Source organism: Uloborus diversus, chromosome 10 (genome assembly GCF_026930045.1).
Source record: "Uloborus diversus isolate 005 chromosome 10, Udiv.v.3.1, whole genome shotgun sequence".
Classification (NCBI taxonomy): Eukaryota; Metazoa; Arthropoda; class Arachnida; order Araneae; family Uloboridae; genus Uloborus; species Uloborus diversus.
The window spans coordinates 72990865-73017554 of NC_072740.1; the positions used below are offsets into that span (position 1 = coordinate 72990865).

At 34.3% G+C, this 26690-nt stretch overlaps 1 protein-coding gene across 1 annotated transcript in view; it reads left to right on the forward strand.

Moving 5' to 3' along the window:
• Positions 1-2364: 2364 nt before the first annotated feature.
• Positions 2365-26690, forward strand: part of LOC129231378 (aryl hydrocarbon receptor protein 1-like) — a 198980-nt gene continuing 174654 nt past the window's right edge. The window contains exon 1 of the mRNA XM_054865675.1: positions 2365-2663. Within this exon, the coding sequence (XP_054721650.1) occupies positions 2608-2663 (56 nt within the window). The 5' untranslated portion in view covers positions 2365-2607. The remainder of the gene's footprint in view (positions 2664-26690) is intronic.

Consider the following 26690-nt stretch of genomic DNA (forward strand, 5'->3'; position numbering starts at 1 on the left):
ATTTGCTTAGGCATTTTTGTTCTCAAACTACTGCTGCTGAAAAAATTGCCTTTTCAGTCTTAAAATAAGTCTTTAACACTAGTATGAATCAAAAATGGTGGGAGTCGAAAAAGGAAACTGTCATAAAATGCCAGCTCGGTGCCATCGAGTGTAGAGCCCGGTAGCAGAAACATTGTTACGCTGCGACGTGTGTCGCAGATTTTTGAAAAGACTATTTCTTTGTTGGTTGAGAGAAAAAAAATCAAAAAATTTTTACAGGAAAAAGGATCTTGAATTTCATTTTATGAAGTTTTGTATCGTATTTTTCGGGTGTAATCTACAGGTACAAAAAAAAAAAAAAAAAAAAAAAAAAAAAGAAAACCCCTGCTAATGGGATGTCAAGTACTCGTTTCTATTGACTCTGATGGTCCGGTACCTCTCTTCCATTCAAAGATATCATCATGCGACGTACACAAAGACTGAAATTCAAAAACGGTCTTTAAAATGATTAGAGGGTAGGAGAAAGAATTCATAGCTGAAGGCAAAAAATTTCGTTTATCCCTTCAACTTCCATTATAAATAAATACGACATAACAAATCTCGCCCAATAGAGATTTTTTTTTTTTTTTTTTTGCGAGACGAATAATGGCGGATGTTTATAGCTAGATCAGAATGATTGTTAGCTTTCCCTCCAGCATTCTCTATTAGGGAAAAAACCAAATTACAGATGGGGAGCTGGACACTCTTTCCCAGCAAAAAAAACATTTTCAAATTAGATTAAGCTAGTCTTAAGGTTAATTTACTATCGTTAACATCCAGTCTGTAATCAAAGTGGATAGCATTTTAGTGGAACTTGAATCATTTAATTAATAAAAAGAAAAAAGGATTAAAAAATATCACCTAAAATGGTAGCATATTGGTAACGGTTTTCAATGAAGTTTTCACTTGTTTCATAAAGAATGAACTATCTCACATAAACAATTCAATACCAATTATAACAAGCTCACTAACAAGTGTTGCTATATAATTGTTGGTTAGGAGGGAATGTGGCAGATTTAATGATCTGAGCTAACTTTTGCAAAAAGCAAAAACTGCACCGGACAGGACTTAATTCCTACTAAAATAAGTGCACGAGCCCTTTAGTCTCCACAAATAATGATCTCCTAAATTTCCAGGAGAACAATGAGGAGAGAGGGGTGAGCCGGGAACAACGCCCCACAGCCCTTCGTTTTAAACCCTATTGTCACTCCAAGCATGTTAACAGTATATAGATGAGGGGAGAAGTGCTGCAGTTGGGAGGGGGAACCCAGCACAGGCTACCGATATATTTGCTTATTATTGTAAAAATACTGCAAATTTAATGTAAATCGGTTTCACACCATCTATTAAAAGAAAAAAAAAGTCTTCTTTTTGAGTTTTGGCGGCACAATCAATCTACCAATCTTTGACCAAACAAAAATTCACCAATCTACGCCTACATCACCTACCCAATAAAAAGGTATTCACTCAATTTTTTTTCCAAACTACAGCACTAGAGGGGGGGGGGGGGAGGAGGGGAGTATTTTTAGGGGTAGAAATTTATGCAAATAATTTTGTGTAGTGTGTTTTTTTTTCCCATTAGGGATTTATAACAGTCTCTAGCGCAGTCAGAATTTACCTTCTCGTGGGGGAGGGGGGTGTCATCAGGGTCCATACATGAATTTCAGCTACCGTTTTATGATTGGAAATATGTGCTAAAATAATGCTGTCTGGGGAGTTGACCCCCTCACTGGTTCGAAGCTTAAAACGTACACAGGGCCCGATTAAGACATCGAGGGGCCGTAGGCAAATACTTTTGGGGGGCCCCCTGTATTCAAACTTTATAACTTTAGCTACAGACTAAAGTAGTTTCAGTCAGTTGGGGGGGGGGGCTAAATATCGGAGGCCCTAGGCCATGGCCTAGTTGGCCTATTTAGTAATCAGGCCCTGAAGTTTAGTAATTACACATCAAAATGAGATTCTTTTAACTTTTATAATCATATGGTGCTTCTGCAACGAACGAATTAAAAAAATTCCAGTGCATTCAAGCAGATAAAAGGCAGGAAATTAGTGCATGCGATTCACATATACGCCTACATTAAGTACATATTGGTATAAGTATTTATGCAGATCCTAGCAGAACACAGATACATATTTTCCCTTTAAATCTCACTCAGATTTCCGGTAGCTAGTTGAACGCTTGACCACGGGATGGCGCCGCTAACACCTTCTCCTGACGTCAAAAGCACTTCCCTTTACCTATTGGGCAGCACTCTCTATTGCGAAGGCGTGGCCTCCATTCAGTGACGCCTTTCCACGAGCAGCGAACATCAATCAACGAACGAGCTGCACATCGCAGCAGGAAAAAAGTCTCAAATGCGAATATCAAACGGCGGAGTGTCAGAATTGTATGTAGGTGGAATTTTATTGTTGGAAAGGGAGCACGAGCGATCGTTTGCGGTTCTTTTTTGTAGTGTGCCTCATCTGCCGGAATTAAAACTCCGGAGGACATGAAGCCTTGATTTCGGAATCGTGCACTTTTTGTTTACCTTTTCCCCTTTTGTTGATGCGGCTTTTTTTTTGACGGAGGAATCAGTTGTGTCTGAAAACATGAATCATTTGGGGACTATGTACGCGACGAAGCGAAGGAGGCGAAATAGTAAAAGGTAAGATTATTATTATTTTAAAAATCTATTGACGAATTTTAAATCACTTCTGTTAACTTAGCGGATCATTGTTAGAGTGTAAATTTACTAAATTGCTCTAATTCGGGAAAAAAGTTTGTATCCTCTGAAAAATTTAACCCGTTCAGCAAATCAGATCCCAAATGCACGTGCGTAAACATGACACTAGGGTATCGGGATATTATGACTGTAAGCAGAGTTTAATCTCTTGAACCCTTTATAATCTCCGGAACATATTGTTATATGTAAATTTTCTGAATTTGCTTCTAAGAGAAGGGTTATGGGCCAAGATAGTGTTCTTAGACAGTATTCGCATAAAACGTCTTATATTTCCCATGTTTGTTTCTTGATATTTCATATCAACTATCAAAGCTTTCAGGGAGAAATTCTCTTAGCATAAGTTTATTGACTGTTATTTGAAAAATAAACTATAAATGTACCATAAAACTATATGTATCAGTGGCACACACAAGGCACAAGGAAGGAGGGGCCCAGGGGGTCCAGACCCTTCCCATAGGCCTGGCTTTTTCCCCGATTGATTTCGATTGTATGTATTTTGTACGTAAAATAATTTCAGTTCTAATAAGTGAAAAAATAAAATCTTCTTGTTAAAAGATTTTTAAAAATATTGTGTACTTTTCCTATGACGATTTGCCTATAAGAAGGAGAATAGTTATTATAAATAAATATAATGTAATAACCATGTTTTAAGTTTAGTTATTACACATTAAAATGAGGTTCTATAAACTTTTATAATCATATGGTGCTTCTGCAACGATGAATTTGCTTTGTTGAATCCATTTTTTAATTATGAGAAAAATAAATGCGTACATGTTATTTTACTTTCTGATAATTTATTTAAGTATATTTCATTGAATAATGCTAATTATCAATTCAATAGTTTATTTTTTACTGTTTTTCGTTCTCGAGAATCGATAAAAACCGTCAATATGTTTGCCGGCGTATTGGGGTATGATATGAGAATGACGCTTTCGATCTTGAACCTTCCTCTTGCAAAATTCCTGTGTGCGCCACTGATATGTATCACAAATAAGTCTCTTAGATTTGGTTTTGTAGCTGGAAGAAGAGTTACGTCATTATTCATTTTGCATCATTCATTAATCTTTTATTATCTCTATTAATTACATTTTAATAGTTTTCTTTGTGTTTCTCCCATTAATATTTGCCATATATGCGCGTGTCAGGACTTATTCATAAATTTTATTCAAATCAGTTTTTATCCGAACATTCAGTGCATTTACATTACACATATGCAATGTGTACACTGGCGCCACCAGAATTACCGTCTGGAGTGGGTTTTTTGCATGTGTTTGAATTACTGTATTATGATTGGCAATATGTTAAAACCAAGGTCTGGGGGAGGGGGAGTTTACACCCCCCCCTTTGCTGCGCCACTGAATGTGTGTATATGTCTAATTGTGTGTAATAACTCTGTCATGATGGGTAGAAAACTGGAGTGCATTCACCTACATGTTCAAAAAACTTAAAGTCATGCTTTATCAAAAAACACTTTTTTGGAAAATCAAAATGGGAAGATGATAAAAAGTTACTCCTTCAGACCCACATATAACACAAAAAAAAAAATATTCAAATAAAAAAATATTTAGGTATGCTGCACGAGGTGTAAAGTTTATATTTTTTCTGCAAAAAATTCCTTTTTCCAAAACCTTCTTTCAAAATGAAAGAATTTTTTTGAACAAAATTTCAAGATGACTAATGTAAACAATAAAGTCGAGCATTGTTGTTAAAAAAAATAATAATAAATAAATAAAATAAAAAAAACTCTTGTGCAATATTTAGGTCTCTTGCATATTGCTCAAAAATAAGGATTTTGTCAAGTTCAAGTTAGATTTTTCGTTATGAACAACTTAATTACACAGAGAGGCATGTGAAATACTTCTGGCACTATTTCTGTTGTTTCTTGTGCAAAATGACCTCCTAAAACCAAACATGGTATCTGTTTTTTTTTTTTTTTTTTTTTTTTTTTTCAATCACCCACCACTTTTTGGAAATGGCGCCCTCCATATTCTTTTTAGTTTTTGATAATTTCATTGCCAATTATTTTCATTTGGAGGGAAACAGTGCATTAAATTAACATTCCTTAACATTCTTCTGAAGAGCTAGAAAGATGAAAAAATTAAAATCATAAGCATTTATTGCAAGGAGAGAGACTTTAGGAATTCCCCTAAAATATTTAAAACATCATTAAAAATAATCTTTCTTTCCTGGGTTCTTTTCAATTTTTTGACAATGTGAACACATTTTCAGATTTGGAGCTCAAGCGAGTAAGGCCAATGCTTTGGTTTTACACCAAAAGATAAGTGAAGACCATTTAAAAATAAACCAGAAAAAAAATCGTTTTGATGACTTTTTAAATAGTTAGGGGGTGGGGCATGAGTCCCTCAACTTGTTACAAATAATCATGCTTTGGAAGTTTTCACCTCTCCAGCTCCTATAAAAATGTTAACGGTTAATATAATGCTCTGTTCCCCTCCAAATCAAAATAATGGCAATAAAACTCGAAAACTGAAAAAAAGGGGGGGGGGGGAGGCGCCATTCCCAGTGGGATTCAGGAGGTCATTTTACATGAGAATCAACAGAAAAAATGTCAAAAGTATTTTTCATACCTCTCAATGTAATTAATTTGTTCATAATGAAAATTTTAACTTAAACTAAAAAAAAAAAAAATCTTATTTTCAGTACTTTTCTCCACTTTATCTCACCTCATAGCGATAAGCCTTACGTTTTTATTTTTGAGTACTATGCTGGAGACCTTAATATTGCATAAGAGCAAAAGTCTTTTTTTTTTCTTTTTTTAACAAAATGGTTCGACTTCATTCCTTACAACTTCATTGTTTGTCGTTAATTTTGAAAAAATACATAGTAAAAAAGAATTTTTTGTAGAAAAATATAAATTTTAGACCTCGTATGGCAAACCTAAATATTTTTTGATTTAAATGTTTTTTCTTTGGGTCTGTAGGAGCAACGATTTATCATCAACTTGACATTATTAAATTTCTAAAAAAGTGTTTTTCCAAAAACCCTAATGCTTAATTCATTTTGCGTCTTAACATTCATGAGTTTTTCAATGACTCTTAATGCACCAATTTTCACAACTGTGTTACCAATTACGAAAAACAAAGCAGTTTCTTCATTTATTGCAGTAGGTTTAGGAGTAGAAAAGGAAGATGAGTTTGATGCCCCAAACCTAGTAGCAACGAGTGAAGGGATTCAATTCCCCCATAATCCATAGTTTTAACATTATTGCCAATCCTATTACGGTTGTTTATATACATTTGCAGACTGTTTTGACCAACTACCTTTCCCCTGCGGAGGTAAACCGTATCCCTGCTAGTGACCAAACCTACTCCTAGAAAAAATCTTGTCCTTTTCCTCTAAACTACGAAAAAATAAATGGAAACATTTGATTATTTTTCACTTGAATTGTTCCACGATTGGATTTTCAGCTATCTTTATCGAAAATAATATTATCCAATATTATATAATGCGTACGCAAGGGGGTGGGATTCAACCCCCCTACCCTTTAGGGTGCGAGTTTATATGAAAAATTCCTACATCCAAAGTTTTTTTTTGTCGGTTTTTTTTTTAAAGTTTATAATTACATTAAAAAAAAAGCATTGCAGTTGCTAGCTTAGGTGGGGGGGGGGGGGTCTCGAGAGACATTTTCTACGGGTTCCAGCCCCACCAGGGAGAGGTAAAAAGGCTAAAATGTTCATTTCAAATTTTCTTAAGATTAAAAAATAAAGTTACAAAGACATCATTCACCAAAGTTTGCCTGAAAAAGGGGTTTTAGGATCTCATTTTCGAAAGTTTTACGTGAACCGACCCCCAAATATGTCCTCCTACTAACATCACCTAAGATTGTCAAAACTATAGTGGTTATCGAACTACAATTTCGAAATACTACGGAGTCCCGGACCTCACCTCCCCTTAACATCCCCAAAAAATGTCTGAAATTGCATTTTTAAACCACAATTTTAAGAAATAGTCGGGTGTGTTTCCCTGAACTCCATATCTTTCCTTTCGTTAGAATTTCTATTTCGAAATATTCTCAGGGAAATGCCATAAAATTTCCCCTGTTCCTAACATCACTAAAGATCGATTTAAGTGCGTTTTGAAAGCTACAATTTTGAAAAATTGCCAGGAGTTATTCCTTGAGACTCCAATTTCGAAAAAATTCAGACGGAAAATCCCGTACCTCTCTCGTTCTTACCAATACCAAAGCTCGTCTAAACGTGTGTTGTCAAAACTACTGTATTGTACAATTGCTTCCTTAAACCTATTCCTTCCTCAAATGTAAGCAAAGATGGCGTACAATTACTATTTTTGACATAAATTTCGAAAAAATCTCGGGGATGGGCCCCGAAGTTCGCTTTTCCTCAAACATCGCCGAAAATCGTCTAAAATTGCGTTTTTTATTTTTGTTTTTACAACTATAATTCAGAGATATGTCCAAGGGTGTACCCCCTGACCCCCTATTTTTGTTCAAACCTGACCTTGCCACTAGGATCATTTTGGTGATGTAAAGGTGTAAAAAAACTTCCTTTTAACAAAACATAGATTAGCAATGTTTTTCATTTCATTTATTTGCAAAAGGTTTATTTGAACATTGATGACTTTAGAACTGAGATCAAAATGTAAAGGGCAGCAAAAATTGTATTTGCTCTACGAAAAAAAAATCGAACCGTTCTGATATCGCATTAGCCACAATTTTCGAAACGGGTTCATTTTTTATGTTTGAGAAAAATCCCCCCTACCTCATTGGGAAAATCCTGCGTATGCCACTGGATTATATCGTATTGCACAATTATTCATAGATACAAATCGAAAATCAAATTAGTATCTCCACTACAACGTTATTTTAACATACACGACACTAGTGGAACAAGGGTTAAGAACTACCCCCTTTCTAGACTTTTCTACTCTTTATCTTATCACTATCACTGAATGCTAAATCTGCAACTTAAGAGAAGGGTCTTCCTGTTCTTGAATCGGGCGGTATTGAATATTTTCTATTGTTATCGGTTTGCAAGTTGATCAGTTTTTCATGGGGTGAGTGGGGACACCATCAATATCCCCTTTGGGTGCTACCCCTGCTAGTTGCGCCACTGATTGTAATATAACTGAAAATGTTTGGCGATTACTATAAATAACACAAGTTTCATCCTCACCAGAGTTTCATCAACTTCACAAAATATAATGCAAAAAAAAAAAAAAAAAAAAGTAGCAATTTAGAAAGAGCATAGTGAAACTTTTTTTTGAGGCATAAATTATTCGCTCTCGTCTCTCTGCATAAGCGGACCCATGCCCCCCCCCCCCCGAGAAAATTTCAAGAATAGTAAGAATCCCCTTTTTTCAGCAAAAATGCAAAAAATTTCCTTTATAATGCATACAAAGTCTAATAATAAAGAAAACAATGAGATGGGGGGGGGGGGGGCATGGTCACCCTGAGAAAGTTTCAAAAATAGTTAAAAGCCTTTTTTAGCGTTAAATATAAAAAAAATCATTATTATTCCTCAAAGTCTAACATGAACATAAAAACAACACCGAGGAACCATAAAACCACACTGAAGTGTTAAGTATAGTTTTTTAAACCCTCTTTCCTAAGCCTAACAAAAATGGAAACAATGTCAGAGGGAGGGCATGGCTACCCCCAGTGGCGGCTCCAAGGGTGGGATAAGGGAGCTATAGCCCCCCCCCTTGAGGTCCGAACTTACACTAGATAAAATCGAAATTTTAGAGACTTTTAATACTGTAATACATTTGCGAATTTAAATATGCATTAAAAAAAACTACTATATGTAGTGGCATATTAATAGAAGGAGAGGGAGGAGGACTAGGGGACTGTAACCCTTTCTCCCACTTGGTCAAAACTAAAAACAGATTAAATTGTGATCTGTAATGGAATAGAAAGGCTTGGAGGAAATAGTTTCGTTCTGCAATCGTTTTTTTTTTTTTTTTCTTCAACTGAAAGCTTTTACTTTCAAATTAAACCAGTTATATATATTTTACTTCGATTCCAGGCTAAGGGCGCTGTAGTCCCCCCCCCCCATGAGGTCAGAAATAACCCTAGACAAAACCAAATAAGAAACAGTATCCCCGGTGGCGGGGCTATAGGAACAGTAGCCCCTTCTCCCATTTGGTCAGAACTTACAACAGATCAATCACAACGCGATTTGCAATGCTTAGAGGAAAAAACTTCGTCCTGCTGTGAAAGCTGTTTAAACTGAAGTTATTTCTTTCAAATTAAGTTATATATTTTACTCTGCTTGCTAAGGGGGCTGTAGCCCCCTCCCTCCCCAAGGTCAGAACTTACGCTGGATAAAACCGAATTTTCAAAGATTTTAAATACTGCAATACTTTTACAAAGAGAGCCTAAAACTGCTTTTAGGCTTCTAATTTCAGAACATTTTCACGGGTGTACCCTCGCTTCCCCGTAATGTCATCAAAGATTACCTAAAATTGCATTTTTAACGCACTATTTTCGATTATTTCTAGAGAGCATTTTTTAGCTTTTCCCCCCAATTTACTCTAATCTTCACCCCTAAATTGGACAAACACAGAATAAAATTTTATTTTGTCTTTTCAATTTCAAACTACTTGGTGTGAAACTTCTCTTCCTTATCCATTTTTATCGTCGCCTAAGTAAGATTTAAAATATGAAAAATCTAAGCTAATGTATATTGGAAATGAAAGCATCTCTAAGCATAAAATTCAAAGAAATTTTTACGGAAATTTTTAATGAAACATTTTTTTATATCGATAATATTTTTAAAATATATTTTTTACAAACCTGTCAATAGATAGGGGAGGGTGGCCCAAAGCGGGTAGGCCTTCGTATGCCCCGCCATGGTGTGTATGCGGCGATACATACGTATGTCGTGTTTACATGAACACCCCCGAATATTAATCAGTCCCAGCGAAGCAGCAGTGAAGCGACATGGCGCAACCAGGTTTAAAATTAAAAAAAAAAATGATACGATACATTTCTTTTAAAAAAAAAGAAGTTTTGTAACTTGTGATTAGTCGAAGATTAGCTTATTTGTTTAGTCATTTCGTTTTTTTTAAATTTAAGGTTATAATTATTGAAATAAAAAACGTGCCTTCGGGCAAAGCGGGTATAGGATTTAATCATATATGTATTTATAATTTCTTGACTCGTGTGCTGACTTTGATTTTATCTTTCAATAGGATAAGTATAAAAAGTTATTTTTTAGGATGGCAATTAATTAGTCTATTAATTAAATCAGTTAGTTCTGTTTTATGTTTTTTTATATATATATAATGGCAGGTAGCTAGTCAACTGTTTTAATCATTTATAACTTAATATTTGATTGGCAAATGTACCAAATCACAATTAGTTAAGCTTAACCGCTTTGTGCTCCATTGTAGGGCGAAGCGGGTGTTTCAAATGTTTGTAAAGTTTGATAATAAATAAATATTAGGTTTGCAATAATACAAAAATCACTTTTTATTTTGAAGTTCAAGAACTTGCTGGGAAATAAAACCGAAATTGTTGCGATAAGAGTCCAATAAACTACAATTTTCGAGCGTTCTTCAAAAACCTACCCGCTTGGGCTACCCTCCCCTAGTTTCGATATTCCATCCGGACAGACCAACGAAAATGTGTTAATAAAAAGTTAGTAATAATAAAATACATTTAAATATTGAGCATTAAGTAAAAGTTAGATTTAAGTTTTAACCTAGCTTTATACTGTGCTATGTAATTATTCTTCATTCCCTTTTAATATGAGGCCCGCCAAACCAAGCCTCTTGTTAATATTAGCAAAGATCGTCTACAAACTGCGTTTTAAAAAATAACTGATAAAAGTTTCCAGGGGAGGGTCCCCCACACCTCCTCTTCGCCAACATCATTCAAGATCGGCCAAAATTTTGTTTTAAGCTCTTAAGTTTCAAAATGTTTCCGGGGGAGATCTCCTCCCTCCCTAACATCATTGAAAGTCTTCAAGAATAACGTTTTTGGAGATCCAGTTTTGAAAAATTGCTGGACCTCTAAACGTTGTTCATGAATCATGGATACATGGATTGCCTACATTTGCAATTTAAATAGGGGGAAAGATTTTGGGAGTAGACCTCAGAATCTCTTCAACCCCTAACCTTACCCAAGATAGTCTAGAATGCGTTTTTTAGTCGATAAATTAGAAAAATTTCCTGGGATGGGCCTTTTAATCTCTCCTCCCCTTAACATCAATAAAAATCGTCTAAAACAGCCTCTTAAAGAGCTACAATTTCAAGCAATTTCCGGGGGAGCGCTCCAAACTTCGTCTTCTTTACCATTACCAAAAATAATTATAATGAATCTTTAAGACTGTAAATTAGAAAAAATTCTTGGTGTGGGTCCTCGAATCTCTCCTCCACGTATCATCACGAAAACATCGTATTAAACTGCATTTTTAGCTCTACAATTGCAAAAAAAAAAAAAAAAAATCTTCCGGAGAACCCCCGAATCTCCCTCTTCGTAACATTATTGGAGATAATGTCTGCGTTTTTAAGGTTTCAATTTCGGAAAAGGAGGTTTGGGGGCACCACCGATCCTTTAAAATTACGAAAGACAGTTAAAACGCATTTCTAAGATCACAAATCAGATTTTTTTTCTTCCTTAGATAAGCCCTCAAATCTCTTCTCCCTCTAACATCATCAAAAATCGTCTAAAAAGGCATTCTTAGAGCTATAATTTCGAAAAATAGACAGGGGAGCGCCACCAATCCTCTTCTCCCCTGACATTACCAAAGATCGTCTAAAATGCTTTTTTAAGACTACAAATTCCAAAATTGTAAGGGGGAGAAACCCCCAGGACCCCCTTTACTTCAGATTAATATTATACTTACAGTTGATTCATATCGGCTTCCTATTAAATCAGAAGTCCTATACAGTCGCCGCAGAACAAACAGTACTGATTTCTGGAATACCACTTTGTGGCGACGATATATGCACACGTTTGTTAGGAAAAGACTAAAATTATTGAGAAGGTTACAGCCTTTAGGTTAAACTTGTGTTGCCTTGTGAAAATTTCTAAAAAAAATGCTCTGGTTAAAGGTGGGCTATATTGATATTTATAAAGTTCCAAAATTTCCAAAGCATCATATTTTTCCAAATGCCCCCCTCCCTTCCCCCGATAATTCGGCCCCTGCCTCCCTGTTATTGAGATACAAGGTCTCTGACAAAATTTTAAGAAAAGTCGCCCAAAATAAAGTTTTGATGCGAAATGTGGCATCATGCGATTTCACCGTCCGCATGTGGCAGGACATACATCTATTGCGCGTGTGTGAGATAATGCTATATTAAATGTCAGCAACGCATTAAAATTACAGGGTTATCCGAATGCATAAACAAGATTTAGAGCACGGTCTTAAATCGAAGTCATCTACGCTTCTGAAACAGAATTCAAAATATTAAGGTTTATACAGTAGAAGCTCTCAATAAGGGACACTTAGGGGACCGGACAACTTGTCCCTTAAAAAGAGGTGTCCCTTCTTCGGAGGTAGATGAATTCATGCATGCTGTGTAAAATCTATAATTTCATAGTAAACGTAAATTAATAACAACTAAGATTATTTATTGAAAATGTTTCATATATATAAAGTAAATAAATTCAGAACTATTCAAACTAAAAAAAAGATTTAATATTGAAATTGTATCAAATTTTATAAATACGAGCTTTGTAACTGATTTTCATTAATTACAACTATGAACTAATGTGTTACATGGATTGATTGAATATCATTTTATTTACAATGCAAAAACAGTGTGATAATATTTCAAATTTTCCATACAAAGCTTCGCATGGGCGCACAGTGTATTCGGGGTGAGCCCATAAAAAAATAAATAAATAAATAAATAAAAAATAAAAAAATGAAAAAAAAGAGAGAAGGAAAAGTATGAATGTAGGTCTCGGCAAGGATTTTAGGATACTTTTTCCTAAATTTGAAGGTTAATGTCAAGACAAACTTTTACCAGTTAATTTTTGAACGAAACGAGAACCTTGAATTCTAACAAACTCGATATCTCTAACGCACTCATTTTTTTTGTAATTTTTTCTCTGTGATTGTCCCTTAAATAGAGTGTCCCTTAATGAGAGGGAAATACATGATGTCCCCATTCAAAGGGACTGGGACCAGAAAAAGTCCCTTATTCAGAGGTGCCCCTTTAACTGTACTTCATTCAAATGCCTTAAATCACAAGAGATATTGAATTATTAATCATTTTCTGTTCGGAATTCAACGCGACATATTACCCAGTATTCATAAAATTGCTGGACAAGGGTTAGCAATGCCAATGATTAAATATGTTCCCCTGCACGGTGCCACTGGACACCGTGCAAGAAGTTAGGATGCCATTATTCTCTCCCTGCGTGTCATCTTTTCAACACAGGGGCATCCCGGATAAAAAGAGTGCCTTCTTTTCACCCATGTTTACGCTTTGTATGCCCTTCTAAGTGCTTCACAAGCCTTAAACTCTTAAAGAATGCCATACACCACCTGCAGTTTTAACAGTATATAGCAGGATATTATGTGTCAGTACGAATATTTAAAGTGCCCATTAAAGAAGTTAAAGATTTTCTTTTTCGAAAATATCAACGCTGCTAAATTTTGAGCCGGAGCACAAATAGTAACAACAAAGTTTGGTTTTTAGAGCCGAATGAGGTTTTATCAACACAAAATATGACAGCGGGTCAGTAGGGTTGATATAAAACGAAATATAATTTCAATGTTTCAACTTCAGATCCTTCTCTTTCTTCTGGCTGAGTTGAGGGGGGGGGGGGGAATGTGCATTGTGCGTAAGATTACACTCTCTGAGACCCACTGGGTGTGAAAATTTTGACTTTATGTCCGTTTAGTAGCGAATAAAATCATGTTACCTTTCACCCAAGTGACTATTAGGAACAAGAGACTATACACCCAGTTAGTTTTCCCATGAGGTAGATGCAGGTAGATAATCGTATTATATACATTATTAGTTTTGAAGCTTAAGAAGTTCTACACCAACAATACTCAATCTGTAGCCCGTAGGTCGCATGCAATCCGGTAAACCCTTCCACTGAAAATCCTCATCTAAAATTTTTTTAAAAGAAAAATCATACAAATATATATATATATATATATATTATATATATATGCTCTGAATTTATATAAAATATACACAAAAGTGTAGTTTACATCAAAATTTGATCTTCCAAAAAAAAAAAAAAAAAAAGGACGAATGAAAGACTTAGTTATTTTCATTTACCCCAGAGTTCGTTATTTAAGGGGTAAAAGGAAATACCTCAATTGCTCATCAAAAATAGCTGGGAAGGATAATTGAAATTGAAAAATAAATTTTCGAACAATGATGACGTCTAAAAATTGTTTCGAAACATGCGGCATTGTCAGAATGACTTTTATATGTTACCTATAGTTGAATCGATTATTTCAGAAAGGACGTAAGTCCTTTGGAATGCCACCGGACTTAAGCCATTTCTGAAGTAATTGATTATTTAGGGTAAACTTAACCTGGCAGTATTTCCTAATCACAGCATTGTGATGCTGCGAGGTTAGGTTTGCCCCAGCTGTTGTCTTCCCAAACCAACAGTTTAGTTTCAAAATAACCGCAAGTCTGGCAATAGAGTTTGTTTGCATTTACCCCATATTTTATTTTAACTATTGCGTCAATATACCCAAAAATGCGCTTTTTACTAATTTAAATTTACTCTTTCTATTATTTTTACCCTTTGTTATCTAATTTACGTACAATCTATATTGATGCTGCGCTACACCAAGAACAAAAACCTGTCACATTGACGATCTTTTACAGCTGTTCACTAATTGGAAAACAATACTAAATTTTAAGGAACAGCTCAACGCAACTTTTAAATTACCTACCCTGCGGCATTGCGTGAACACTTCAGAACTGGAAACTGATTGCATCCCTTACTGATCATTGTAAAATCATTAGTAAAAGCAATACATGAGTGACATACTTTATCCTTAAAGGGATAATTAGATTTTGTTCTTGTTTCGTAAACAAGGAAGTTTTTCATTTTACAAACTTCCATTATGTTTATGTGTGTTTGTAGCTGTTACTCATGTTTAATTTTTGGAAAACGAAATGAAAATTTAGATTTAAATGAAAATTCAAAAATATTGGGGTTTTGTTTTATTCGCAAAATAAGAGATGAAATGTAAAATAATTGTGCAATGGTGTTGGATTTAAGAAACATGAAATGAAAATTTGCATGTGAAAAAAATTTACTAAACATTGATTTAAATGCGAGAGATATTTTCAACATGTTATCTTCATGTTTATTTTATGGAAATTGAAATAAATATTTAAAATGGGAATGAAATTAAAACATTACTTCTCTCCTTCGCAGCCTATACCCTTTAGCTTTATAGCATTTGACTTCTTATGCGATGCCATGAGGCGAGACCAAAACGAGAGTCAAGACCAAATTAAAGCAAAACTGAGTTCAAGATAAAATCCTTTATGCTAAAATCAAATAGGGTCAGTTGGGTTTTAGATTTTGAAAATTTGCCGAATAAAAATTAAAGTAAACTGTTTGAAAAAGATGCGCTCCAAGTTTCATTACTTTATCTTTATTAGTTCATGACTTAAAAGAGTTTGAATGCAAAAAAATTGGGAAAAATTGCACCATGTAGAAAAACACGTTTTTTAAAATAAAATTAATTAAATGTATGCAACAAAAATGGTTATATCTTCCGTTCTAATTAAGATAGAAAAAAGATTCAAACGTCATTTTAAGCAGGGGGGAAAACAAAGAAGTTTTTTAAATGATAATTCTTTTTTAAGCAAAATTTGATGATTTTTGTGTCCCGGACCCTTTTTAGTAACCTTCCAGAAGATTGATAAAACAAGTTGAAACCAAATATATCACTTTTATAGATTTGCGGGACAGAAAATGTAAGACCACTAAACTTTAAAAAACAATTTTATTCCCAGTGTCATCTTCTAACAATGATGATGCCTACACAGTTGTTTGGAAACATGCGGAAATCTCAGAATGTCTTCCTTATGTTGTTTAGGTTTCACTCACCAAAAGTTTCAAAAGCTACCCCAGTGTGGAAATACAGTTTGTTTCTATTTACCTTCTGTTTCCATTTTCCCCAACTGACAAACTACCCACCACAAAAAGATTGTCGTCAAAAATTTCCCTGTTTTCTTTTTTACATCAAGGTAGGTTTTACCTGTAGCCAATGCTTTCTTTATGAAGAGCATTGATTATATGGAAGAAAACATCTTTTCCGATATCTTAAGCCTTGCAAAGCTTTAGGAACATATTTAAATGCTATAGAGCTAATAGTAAATGCTATGGCTATTATCATTGCCAAACAGGTCATTGTAATTACTTTTTATGTATTTTTTGTGCACATTACACTTAAAACTTTTATCACTTGAATCCGTGATTATTGAAGGCGACTAAACTTGAATTTGTGCGAAAATTGCGTTTGCATGATTGGCAGAGCTGTGTTTCATTTCAATAAGTTTTATCTCGCATTTCTCAATTCGTAAGAGGTCGCCAAATTTTTTTTTCTCAATTTATGGGAAGATGTTCTCGTTCTTGGGGGGTCTTCGTGGTATATTTTGTCCAGTTTTAACAGTAGCATTTTGAAATTAGTCGGAATCTGAAAATAATACGGTGGATAGGGACCGAAAAAAAATTGGCATAAAAAAATTGTTCGAAACTTCACGAGTAGCTATAAAAAGTTGTGTTTGCAACCGAGTTTTTTTTTTTTTTTTTTTTGCGGTGGATAGGCATCGCATAAAACCCGTAGAAAATAACCCAAAAACTTACAAAATAACTAGGAATTGCTTATCTTTGAAAGAAAGCAAAGTAAATCAAGTGATGGTAATTTTGCCGAGTAGTCGGACAAAATTTCCCGAATAAGAAATTTTTTTGGGGAGTCACAGTGAATTCCCATCGGGGTGCCTATGTCGTCACTTGAAGATACTACCTCGCACTCGTTTTAAAAATAATTTCGTCAATATCTGATGGAAATTTTCATACACCACAAAGAAATTCGCACCAAAAAAAAAAATCGCACAAAAAAATTCCGCACAAAAACAGGTTTGAGTGTATTTTTGAAAATAACCAACTGACCGGTAGTTGATCGTTGATCAAGCTACTTCTGTTTGATACATATGTCCATGAAATCCTCACGTTTCCAAAACAACCCTTCTGTGTGTGTGACAACAGTTTCTACCGTTTCTCACTCTTCTACGAATGTACTTAGGACACGCTGTATGACTTTCCAAAGTATACTCCGAGTCAAACAGGAGAAACGGCATAAAATACGAATAAATTCCGTCGTATGATCCAGTCTTGGATTATTTATTATCGTAGCGTCGTCAACCTAAAAAAGCGAATGCCTTCGCCGAAATGTTCGGGTCATCAGGTTTTTTCACCAGAAAATTTTCAGCACCGAGTTCATCCACTTTATTTATGGGTACCGAATTAGGTCGCGTGAGAATATCTCGGAATCGTTGGCCAATGTTCATATTCACTTTTCAAATATAGCTAACTAATCTCGGTTATGTTTTTTTATGAGTGATACCATGTTTTCTATAAAAATTTAGCTGTCACGCTTTGCCCGTTATTACCCACATAAAACGTCTTTTTTCCGATATTTTCCAGAAGCACTTTTTCTTTATTGTTCACGTTACATGTAAATCCTAGTTTTGCACTTTTTTTTGAGAAAAAATGTTTGGTCGATTTTTTTAAAAATTAGGCTTTGATGAGACAAGTCCAGTTTTTATATCTTGGTTTGTTTTCCTTTATTTATATCATTAGTTGGAACATTTCACATCCAGGGGCGTGCGCAGAAATTTTGGGGCCCGTCACAAATGATTTTTACGCTCCCCTCTCCTCATTGTTTACCCATAATTCTCTACATATATTTCACCATCTCGGGCCCTCTTTAAGCTCGGGCCCGGGCCAACAGATGCCTCTTTCCCCTGTGCACACCCCTGCTCACATCTATGCATGTGATTTTAGTTAATGGTTTATACTTTTTATGGTTCCGTTCATATTGCTGTAGATGTTTCTTAAAGCTAAATGGGATATCCCCCATCAGAACTGATGATGCCATTGGCATTTTTCATTTTCAATCCTCAATAAAATAGGTCGAATGTTATATGGACTAATAATCAGACTTACCGAGTTTGTTTACATAAATTAATTCAATAACAAATTATATTTCTATGACACATCAATCAGTGTCTTTTTTCATGGCGCACAGTGGAGTATTTGACTGAAAATCCTGGCCAAAAGTCCAAAATTAAAAATTTGCCCGATTTTTACGAAAATTTATTCTATGATAGTTGACTAAAGTCATAGAATAAATTTTCATAAAAATCGGGTTAACTGGGGACTAATAAAAATCGGGACTAACTGGTGCATCGATCGGGACCTTGTTTTGGAAACTCGAGTCACATACAATTGCTCATAGCCTCAGTAAAAGATGAGATTTCTATGAGAATTTCGCTTTTTTATTACGTTTCAGCTTAATTATTACGTTTCAATGTAGATTTTTTTGTGGCTTTATAAATGAATGGAATTGAACCAAAGTAATTTTACGGGATAAACAAATGTCAGGGCTTTCTGCTAATTATAAATCAAAGTAAATATTTTTATTTTCTTTTTGCGAAAAAAAAATAAAGAAAACTTGGTACGGGAGATTTTTAATGGCTTTTCGCCTTAATTTATAACTAGAGAAAGCTTTTTAAATGGGTGTCGGACTTGGTCGGGCAGTTTTGAAAGTTGCATCGTATTTGGCAAAGTCTCTAGTGCTAATTTCAGCAAAAAAATCTTCCGCCTACAACTGCCCTTTTTTAAAATGATTTTTTTTAAAAAGTGCATAATCCGATCGTTTTGTGACAAGTTATGATTTTAAACTGAATTTACCTACAAAGATTTAATAAATTTGTAAAAAGTTATCATAAGTACTACTGAATGAAAAGATCGACATATTTGAGCGCACAAACAACAATAAAATTTCAGACACGAGTTTCAGGGCTACGAGAAACCGCTTCATCAATGTATAAAGATGTAAGCTATGGAATGAGAATCATCCAATTAATTTCGAAACGCTTACCTTTATGTATCGCTAAAGAGAATCATTGTTAATTTTCTCATGTACGTTAATGAGTTAATAGATTAAATTATTTTGTGATCTAGCTAAGAAAATTTGCTCTTCTTTAAAACTGAGATAGGTTTTGGATAAAATAAATAAATATTTATATTTTTCAGATCATTGCTGCTGCAATTAATGTGCCAGGGAAGGGGATCTTTTCCCCCTTATACGTAGCATAAGGGGGGGAAGCCCCCCCCCCCCACAGACTCATTCGCTAGCGTTAGGAGACAATTGTATCTACTATCCACATTTAACACATTTTACCTACTCATTGTGAAATTGAAGTTATATTAAATTTTAGTTCCATGTTTTTGTTCGTACAATTTTTAGCGGGACATATCACGCTAAGTAAAACTAAGGATCGACCCAAGGTACGGGTATATGTACAATATATACAATTCAAAAACAAAGAGCTTTTGAGCATCCATTTTCGAGTGCTTTTACAGTTATAACATCCTAGTTCATTTATTTATTTTTTTACAATAGAAAAAAGGTTCTTTGTAACCCCGAAACCCTTGTCTTCAATTCTTTTTGTGCATGATTAACTCAGGGTTTTAATGATTGAAACCAAACGAAAAGAATAAAATTGTTTTTTATTTTTTTGTTTTTTTTGTTTCAAATTAGTGTTTTGCACAGAATACTTGGATTTTTTAACCGCTTTTTTCCCCCTCGAATAATGCACTTCATTACATATCTTCAAAAAAAAACAGCCATTCGCATCAAACATGATTACTTATCACTTGTCTAAGCATTATTGGCAAGCAGCCAACTGTTGCATCCATTTCGGATCGAGTTAAAATTATTCAAAATTTTTATTTCAACTCATTGAAAAAAAAATCATCATAAATCAGTGAAACAACATAATTTCATCGTTTTCGCTTTGAATGAAGGTGAGGTGTTTATATTATTTCCTAAAAAAGTTTCACAGCCATAACATTATTAGAATATCGGATGCAGGAATTTTAGTTTACAATGATAGAATAATTGAAAAAAGTCGAAAAAGTGACCTCCCTTTGTAAATTCCTAGAAATGCAGTTAATTACGTTAGAACTTAGTTGAAGAAAATTGTTTTTCCTATCTAGTGATGCCTTGTTTTTTTTTTTTTCTTTTTTTTTTCCACGTTTACTAGGATCGTTTTTACGGGCGTAAACATGCAAAAGTCTAAATCGTGGATAAAATATTAAATATTTCATTTTCTAATTGAAATTTAAAAAATCGAGCTTCAAATTGTAACATTAGTCCTTTCACACAACTTGTATGTCAAGTTTCTTGTCTATAAGTGGGATAGCTTCGCCGTACAGCGCACAAACACACAGAAGGGTGTTGCCTTCAGAAGAGTGAAAATTTCAAACTAGTTGTGGCCAGGATTTTCAGTCAAATACTCCACTGTATGGCGTGAAGAACTCCATGGCGTTTTTTAGAGGAGTGAAATATACCAAAGTTCTCAAGCATAAAACAGTAATCAGTTCCGGGTAAAAAAAAAATGAAGGGAAGAAAGGAGTGAATTTTTAAGAATGAAGTGGAATATATGGCTGGGAAACACACACAAAAGGGTGTACTACTCGAATTTTTAACTTTTGGAATGTTTGGCATTTTGTATTTAAACAAAATTTATTCAAATATCATAAAACATTCAAATGTCGCATTTAAAAAGTTCTGACAGCTTTTTTCCCACTTTTCCAGCTGCAAAGTTTCTATTTAAAAGGTTCAGCGTCAAATGAGGCAGTGAGAAGCAAAGGGATGCAGTGGACTATTTTAAGTTTCGAGTAAAACGCGTTTAAAGATCAGATCCTTAGGTAGGCTTTTATTGAAATTTTTTTCTAAATCATGCTACACAGCAGCACCTACCAGGGCTACTAGTACAATCTCTTGCCCCAAGACAGAGGAGAGATTCACCTACCATTTGTACTCGTTATCTCCAAATTTTTAATTTAGTCACTTGCATCCCTTTGCTTCTCACTACCTCAAATGGTGCTTGCCTAAAGTTTTGAGGCTTATTTTCATGTTTAAGTGCTTAAAATACGCTCGTAAAGGCGTTAAAATAATCTCTGATATCAGTTTCACGTAATAATAGGTTGTACGATTTCTAAAATTTTGCCTTAAACAGCTATTTCCCTTAGCGCTATGTCACTAGGAAGTCCCTCATTAAAACATTAGCGTAAGGCACACCGGAGACCTGGATTTACTTTTGGTACCCTTAATAACCACCGACGCTCTCTCATCTAAATTTCTTAGTAGAAAAATTATTTGCGTTTTTATCTCTCTGGACTAGCAGTTTTGCAGATAAAGATCAAAAATTTTCCTTTTTCTGAAAATTTTAATCAAAACTAGAAAGGAAAGAAAAGTTGCAAATATGTGTGATGTGCGAACCGTAGATAAAGGGAGAACCGTAAATAAAGGGTGCGCATCTCGACGTTCCGGTATAAATGCTGCTGTTTCTCTTTAAGGGATCCAGATATTACTAAAATTGCACTTTATCTAACCTGGTCTTATTTTAATATGTTCTGCGTTTATTGTTATTTGAGTAGGTTTTGTGGGTTTGATTAATGCTATAGACTTCTTTCTTCTTTTTCTTAACGACAACGATCTTCGAGATCATTTGTTTTAGACATTGGCGTATAGTTAAGTGCTAGTACCAAAATCAGAACACAAGAGGAGCCAAATGTATCAAATACTCTCAAATCAAATTATATCATGCAGCAAGGTCTGGTTAACCTGGAGCCCCATCTTCCAAAGAGACTCCGAATTACTTTAAAAAATATGCGTAGCATTACAACTATACATTTACATACTATACATGTATTTTAAAATTATGATTTGTTAGTTGGAAAAAAACTTTCTTAAAGAAGAACTTTTTCAAAACTCTGCCAGTAGCGAATTTACTAAATCTCAATTATGAGGGACCCAGAAAGGAATACATAAACGCACATGATACATGATTTACATAGTACTATGATACACAAAGAGGTCCACAAAAAATGCATTCCGACGGGCCCCAAGCCTGTAAATCAATTACTGCGTTCCGTTTTAGAGTGCTCCAAGAGTTTGAAGGCCTCCATATCATTGTGGACCTTGGGCCTCACTTTTAGTTAGTCGGGCCTTGGCATGCAGAACCTGGAATTAGCAGTGTAAAACCGTCATCAACTACTAAGAACCAAAATAAATTATCTCGTTTCAGACTTAGAGGATATCAAAGGACATATTAAAGACTCTTAGCCGCTATTAAGGAATGCAAATAAATCAAATTTAGAGAAAAGATTCTAAAAATGTAAAAAAAAAAAAAAAGATGAGGAATTTAGTTTTTAATGAGGTTCGGATCCCACGACGGATCATTAAATATTAATAAAGGTTCAACCAGTATCGAGTTCACTACACTACAAGCATTGGATTTCGTTTTGCTGTTACTTAATAATAATAATTTAGGTGTTTATTGTTTAATTCTGTTCGCATGTCATTCGTGGCTAAGTCTCACTCAAGAGCGGCGTCTTACTCTGGAACATTCAACAGCGCAGTAGTGTAAGGGTTTAGAAGAAAAATTCTGAAAAAATATTAATTACTTTTTTTACATCTTTTTAATCGCAGTACACATATTGTATGGTAACCATTAAATAGCTCAGCATGATTTAATTTATTTTTTCTGCACCATTGGATTTTTTAGAGTCGCAAGAAAAAAAAAGTGGCTCTACTCCCGGATTTACGATTTTTGCAAAATGCTAGTTATCCTATGAACTGTTTTTATTAAGCTTCAATTTTAAAAATTAATATGGCTTCGGCATGAATTCCTCCGTAGAAATTATGAAATTAGACACTTTTATTGGCTCACAGGAAATAGATTGCAGATACCTGCTCGGATCTTTTTTAAAAAGACGCTTGTGGAGAAATAATGATCTGATCTAACAAAGATCGTGCATCTGATGTCTACTCAGCGAAGGATATTTTTAAGATGTCAGTATGCAAATAATTTGCCTTAATGGCCAAGATTTTGCCAAAAAGAAGTCTTTCTAGAGTTTTTTTGCCGATTTTGATTGCCGGAGTCCAGTTCAGAAACCGAAAGCAATCACATTTACTCTCAAAAGCTACTCATCCCATAAGAAGACTGCATTTAAAATGTCTCCCATCTTTATTGCGGGTCATGTCCATTGCAGTAAAATTTCCCTACTATGGTAGGTCATGCCCTGTGGAGTAAAGGTTTCCACTCTCTTTAAAGCAACTCACGCCAAAGGCATGACAAACCTCCCAGACGGTCTTAATTACTCTTTTTTCTTCACCAAAACCTGAGAAAGCAATACCATAAGTCACCATATTTGTCAACATAAGCCACGTATTTACGATCCCACTGCTCTCTTTTTCCTTGACGACTTTTTTTCGGAAAAGATTACCGTAACATCTTCTCATGGGCCATCATTACCTCGCTTCTCCAATTCCTCTAGATGCAATACCGCTGATAGGATTTTTCCCTGGTAGGTTTTTTGTTTTTGGTCATAACAAGCCAGAGTTTTTTTGGGCCATACCTTGTACTACCTTGTACACACGCATGAAATCTGTTTTGGCCATACAGATTTCATACATATGTACAAAGTGTCACATTAACACTGGATAAACTCAGCACTACTAGATTCATCGCTTAGAGAGAGCAGTGGTACCCAACCTTTTGCACTTCGCAACCCCTTTTTACAGACGATTAAACAACCCGCGATCCCCTACGTGCTACCGCGTATATAAATATATATGCATACAAGCGTACACATTGTGCATGTTTTACATTAGAACTCAAAGTACTTTGTACTTGGGATCAGTGACGTAGCGAGAAATTTTTCATGTGGGAGCGGGGGGAGGGGGGGGGGTAATATTAAATTTTTGGAAATTAAAGGCCAAAAAGCGCAACTTTAGGCCTTTGCATGCGTGTTCATACATATATTACCCCCCCTCCCATATCAACCCCTTGACTACGTCACTGCTTGGTACATTGTATTTATGCGAAATAATGCGTGTAGCACATAATGATTGTAGAAATCAGATCTAATACAGACAGCTACTATAATGTTAGACATATTTTCGACACTTTCAAAAGTCGTGCACTCAATTGTTGGTTTTCCGATTTAGCATGCATTTGTAGTAATTAAGAATCATAAAAAACAAAATTTTATAACATAGCAAAATGTAACACATAATGCACATAACTATTAATGAAATAGAAACTTAATAAAAAAGTTTGTCCAAAAACTTAAATAATGGACTTTTATAACAATATCAACCGCCATTAATACCGCTACAAAAGATAATAAAAGTGATATTTTTTCCCTTTTGAAATGCTTCATGACCCTAAATGGGGTAGCGACCCACAGGTTAAGAACCCCTGAATAAGTACATATACATTGCTGCTGTTTTTGAAGGAATATAGGTTTTCAGCAATATTATAAAGACTAAAAAAAAATTCTGAGAATTCACATTGGCCAGTCAGAAAGAAACGCAAACGCTGTGACACAATATACGGAACTACAATAAGCATTATTTGAAATTACTTGAAACAATGAACGCATCAAAAAAAGAAAAAAAGTCAGCAATATTCCCAAGTCTTAACAATGATTATTGTTACATTCTTTCAAACAAAATATCGTTTTAAGTAGAAGGAAATGCTTTATGAAATTTCTCAAATTACCTACTCAATGCAGCATTCAGAAGTAGCACAAATTGCAACAAGAAGCAGCATAATCGTAATAATACAACAGGGTATACAGGATATACGAAACGCATGTAATTTTTTGCTTTTTACAAACAAATAACGCAGTTTATGCGGTTTACCCTTAAAATAAAATAGATATTTTAAGCAAGCCTGCGGAGTCGGTGTCGTGGAGTCGGAGTTTTTTTGAAGTAAAGGAGTCGGAGTCTGTCATTTTCCCTCCGAGTCCTTACCTCTGCTAAGGCTACGGAGTAAGAGTCGGAGTCGGAATGATTTTGGAGTAAATGAGTCGAAGTCGAAGATTCTTAAAATTCAGGAACCGGAGTAGGTCATTTCCCTCCGAGAGCTTAATTCTGCCAGGGTTGCAGGGTAAGAATCGGAGTCGGACTGATTTTTGGGTAAATGAGTCGGAAGTCGAAGATTCTATATTTTCAGGAATCGGACAGGAGTTAAAAGACAGTGCCAACAATCGGTAGATTTTGGCACTATTTGATTTTCTCCCTTTACCAAAAAATAAATAAATAAATAAATAAAAATAAATAAATAAATAAATAAATAAATAAAAGATCATTGTCTTATGACTAGTCTAGTAAAACATCAAGTCATTCTGACCGGTTGATTTAAAATCAGAGCATTTTAAATTAGAAAATATATTTGTAACCTTCCTAGTATACGTTAGACATAGACTAGTGTGCCGTGATAAAGTTATAATTTTTCAAAGGGTGGCGCGAATCGGAAAAGTTCGGTAACCTCTGATGAGTTAAGAATTAAAATGTTAAACTTGGTAGATTTGTAATTTGAAAATAATTTCATGGATCTAAAAATCGGTGAAAGGTTGATCCAAAGTTGTAAACTTGTAAACAGAATGCTCATTCATATCAAACTATGCAGATCAGAATCCATTAGTGCCTAGTTAGTGATTTTACGCGAACATTAGTAGCAGAACAAGGTATTATCTAAGTATTAGTATATTGTTGTATATATAATACTATATTGTTATATATTATTATATATTGTTATACATTGTTATATATATATAATACTATACTGTTATATATTATTATATATTGTTATATATATAACTACTATAAGTTATTATCTTGACATTGTAATCGATTAAGACATTCGTAATTACGAAATACTCACAGAAAAATGCTTTAACTTTAAAATAATTATAATATTAACGAATAAGTGAACTATAGCGTACATTATACGAATAGATATTACAAAAAACCCTATTTTTTATTAAATGGACACAAATAAAAAAAGTAGAGGGTTTTAATGAATTCAAACAAATCATGCTTTTGAAGTATTAACAACAGAAATATACTTAGCGCGTTTTTTTTCCTGAAAATAATCCTTGGTATTTTTTAGTTGATCAAAATTTATTTTGAAGGAGTAAAATACACGAAATCAGGTTATAAAAATGATCAATTCTATAAAAAGCTACTTTTGAAAGAATGAAATGGAAACTGTCAAAGAAGATTTTATGTATTATTTTGATTTTTAATATTTAAAATGTCTGACACTTTTATTTAAAAAAAATTAAACAAAATATTAAAAAGTAATATTTTAAGTATTTCAATTTCAGTATTTTTTTTATATATATTCCATAATGCTAAATTTTATTTAATGCTTGAAAATATACTTGACAAATTTTTTTTGGCTATTTCCGACTTTTTGTCATTAAATATGCTAATAAAGACGTTAAAAATATTCCCATAATTACAAGAAAAAACCATTACGAAGAAAAAAACTTTTACAGCAACTACCTTGATGTTAAAAATTTCACAAATCTCATCATCTCACCTCACACCTGTATAAGAAACTCCCCTCCGCTTTTTGTTCTGAAATGAAAACCATACATTAAATTACGAATTTCAAAACAGTTGTTTCCGTCTAAGAAACAAAACGTGAAGTTTCTGCCGTATCACCCCCGGACACAAATTCATAGCGTGAAATTTTTTTTAGATAATTCCGATTTTCTTTACTAATGATAAAGCTGAAAGTCTCTCTGCCTGGATATCTCTCTGTCCGGATTTCTCTCTGTCTGTCAGGATGTCTGTGACGCGTATAGCGCCTAGACCGTTCGGCCTATTTTCATGAAAGTTTTCACAGAATTTTTTTAAAGCATAGGAG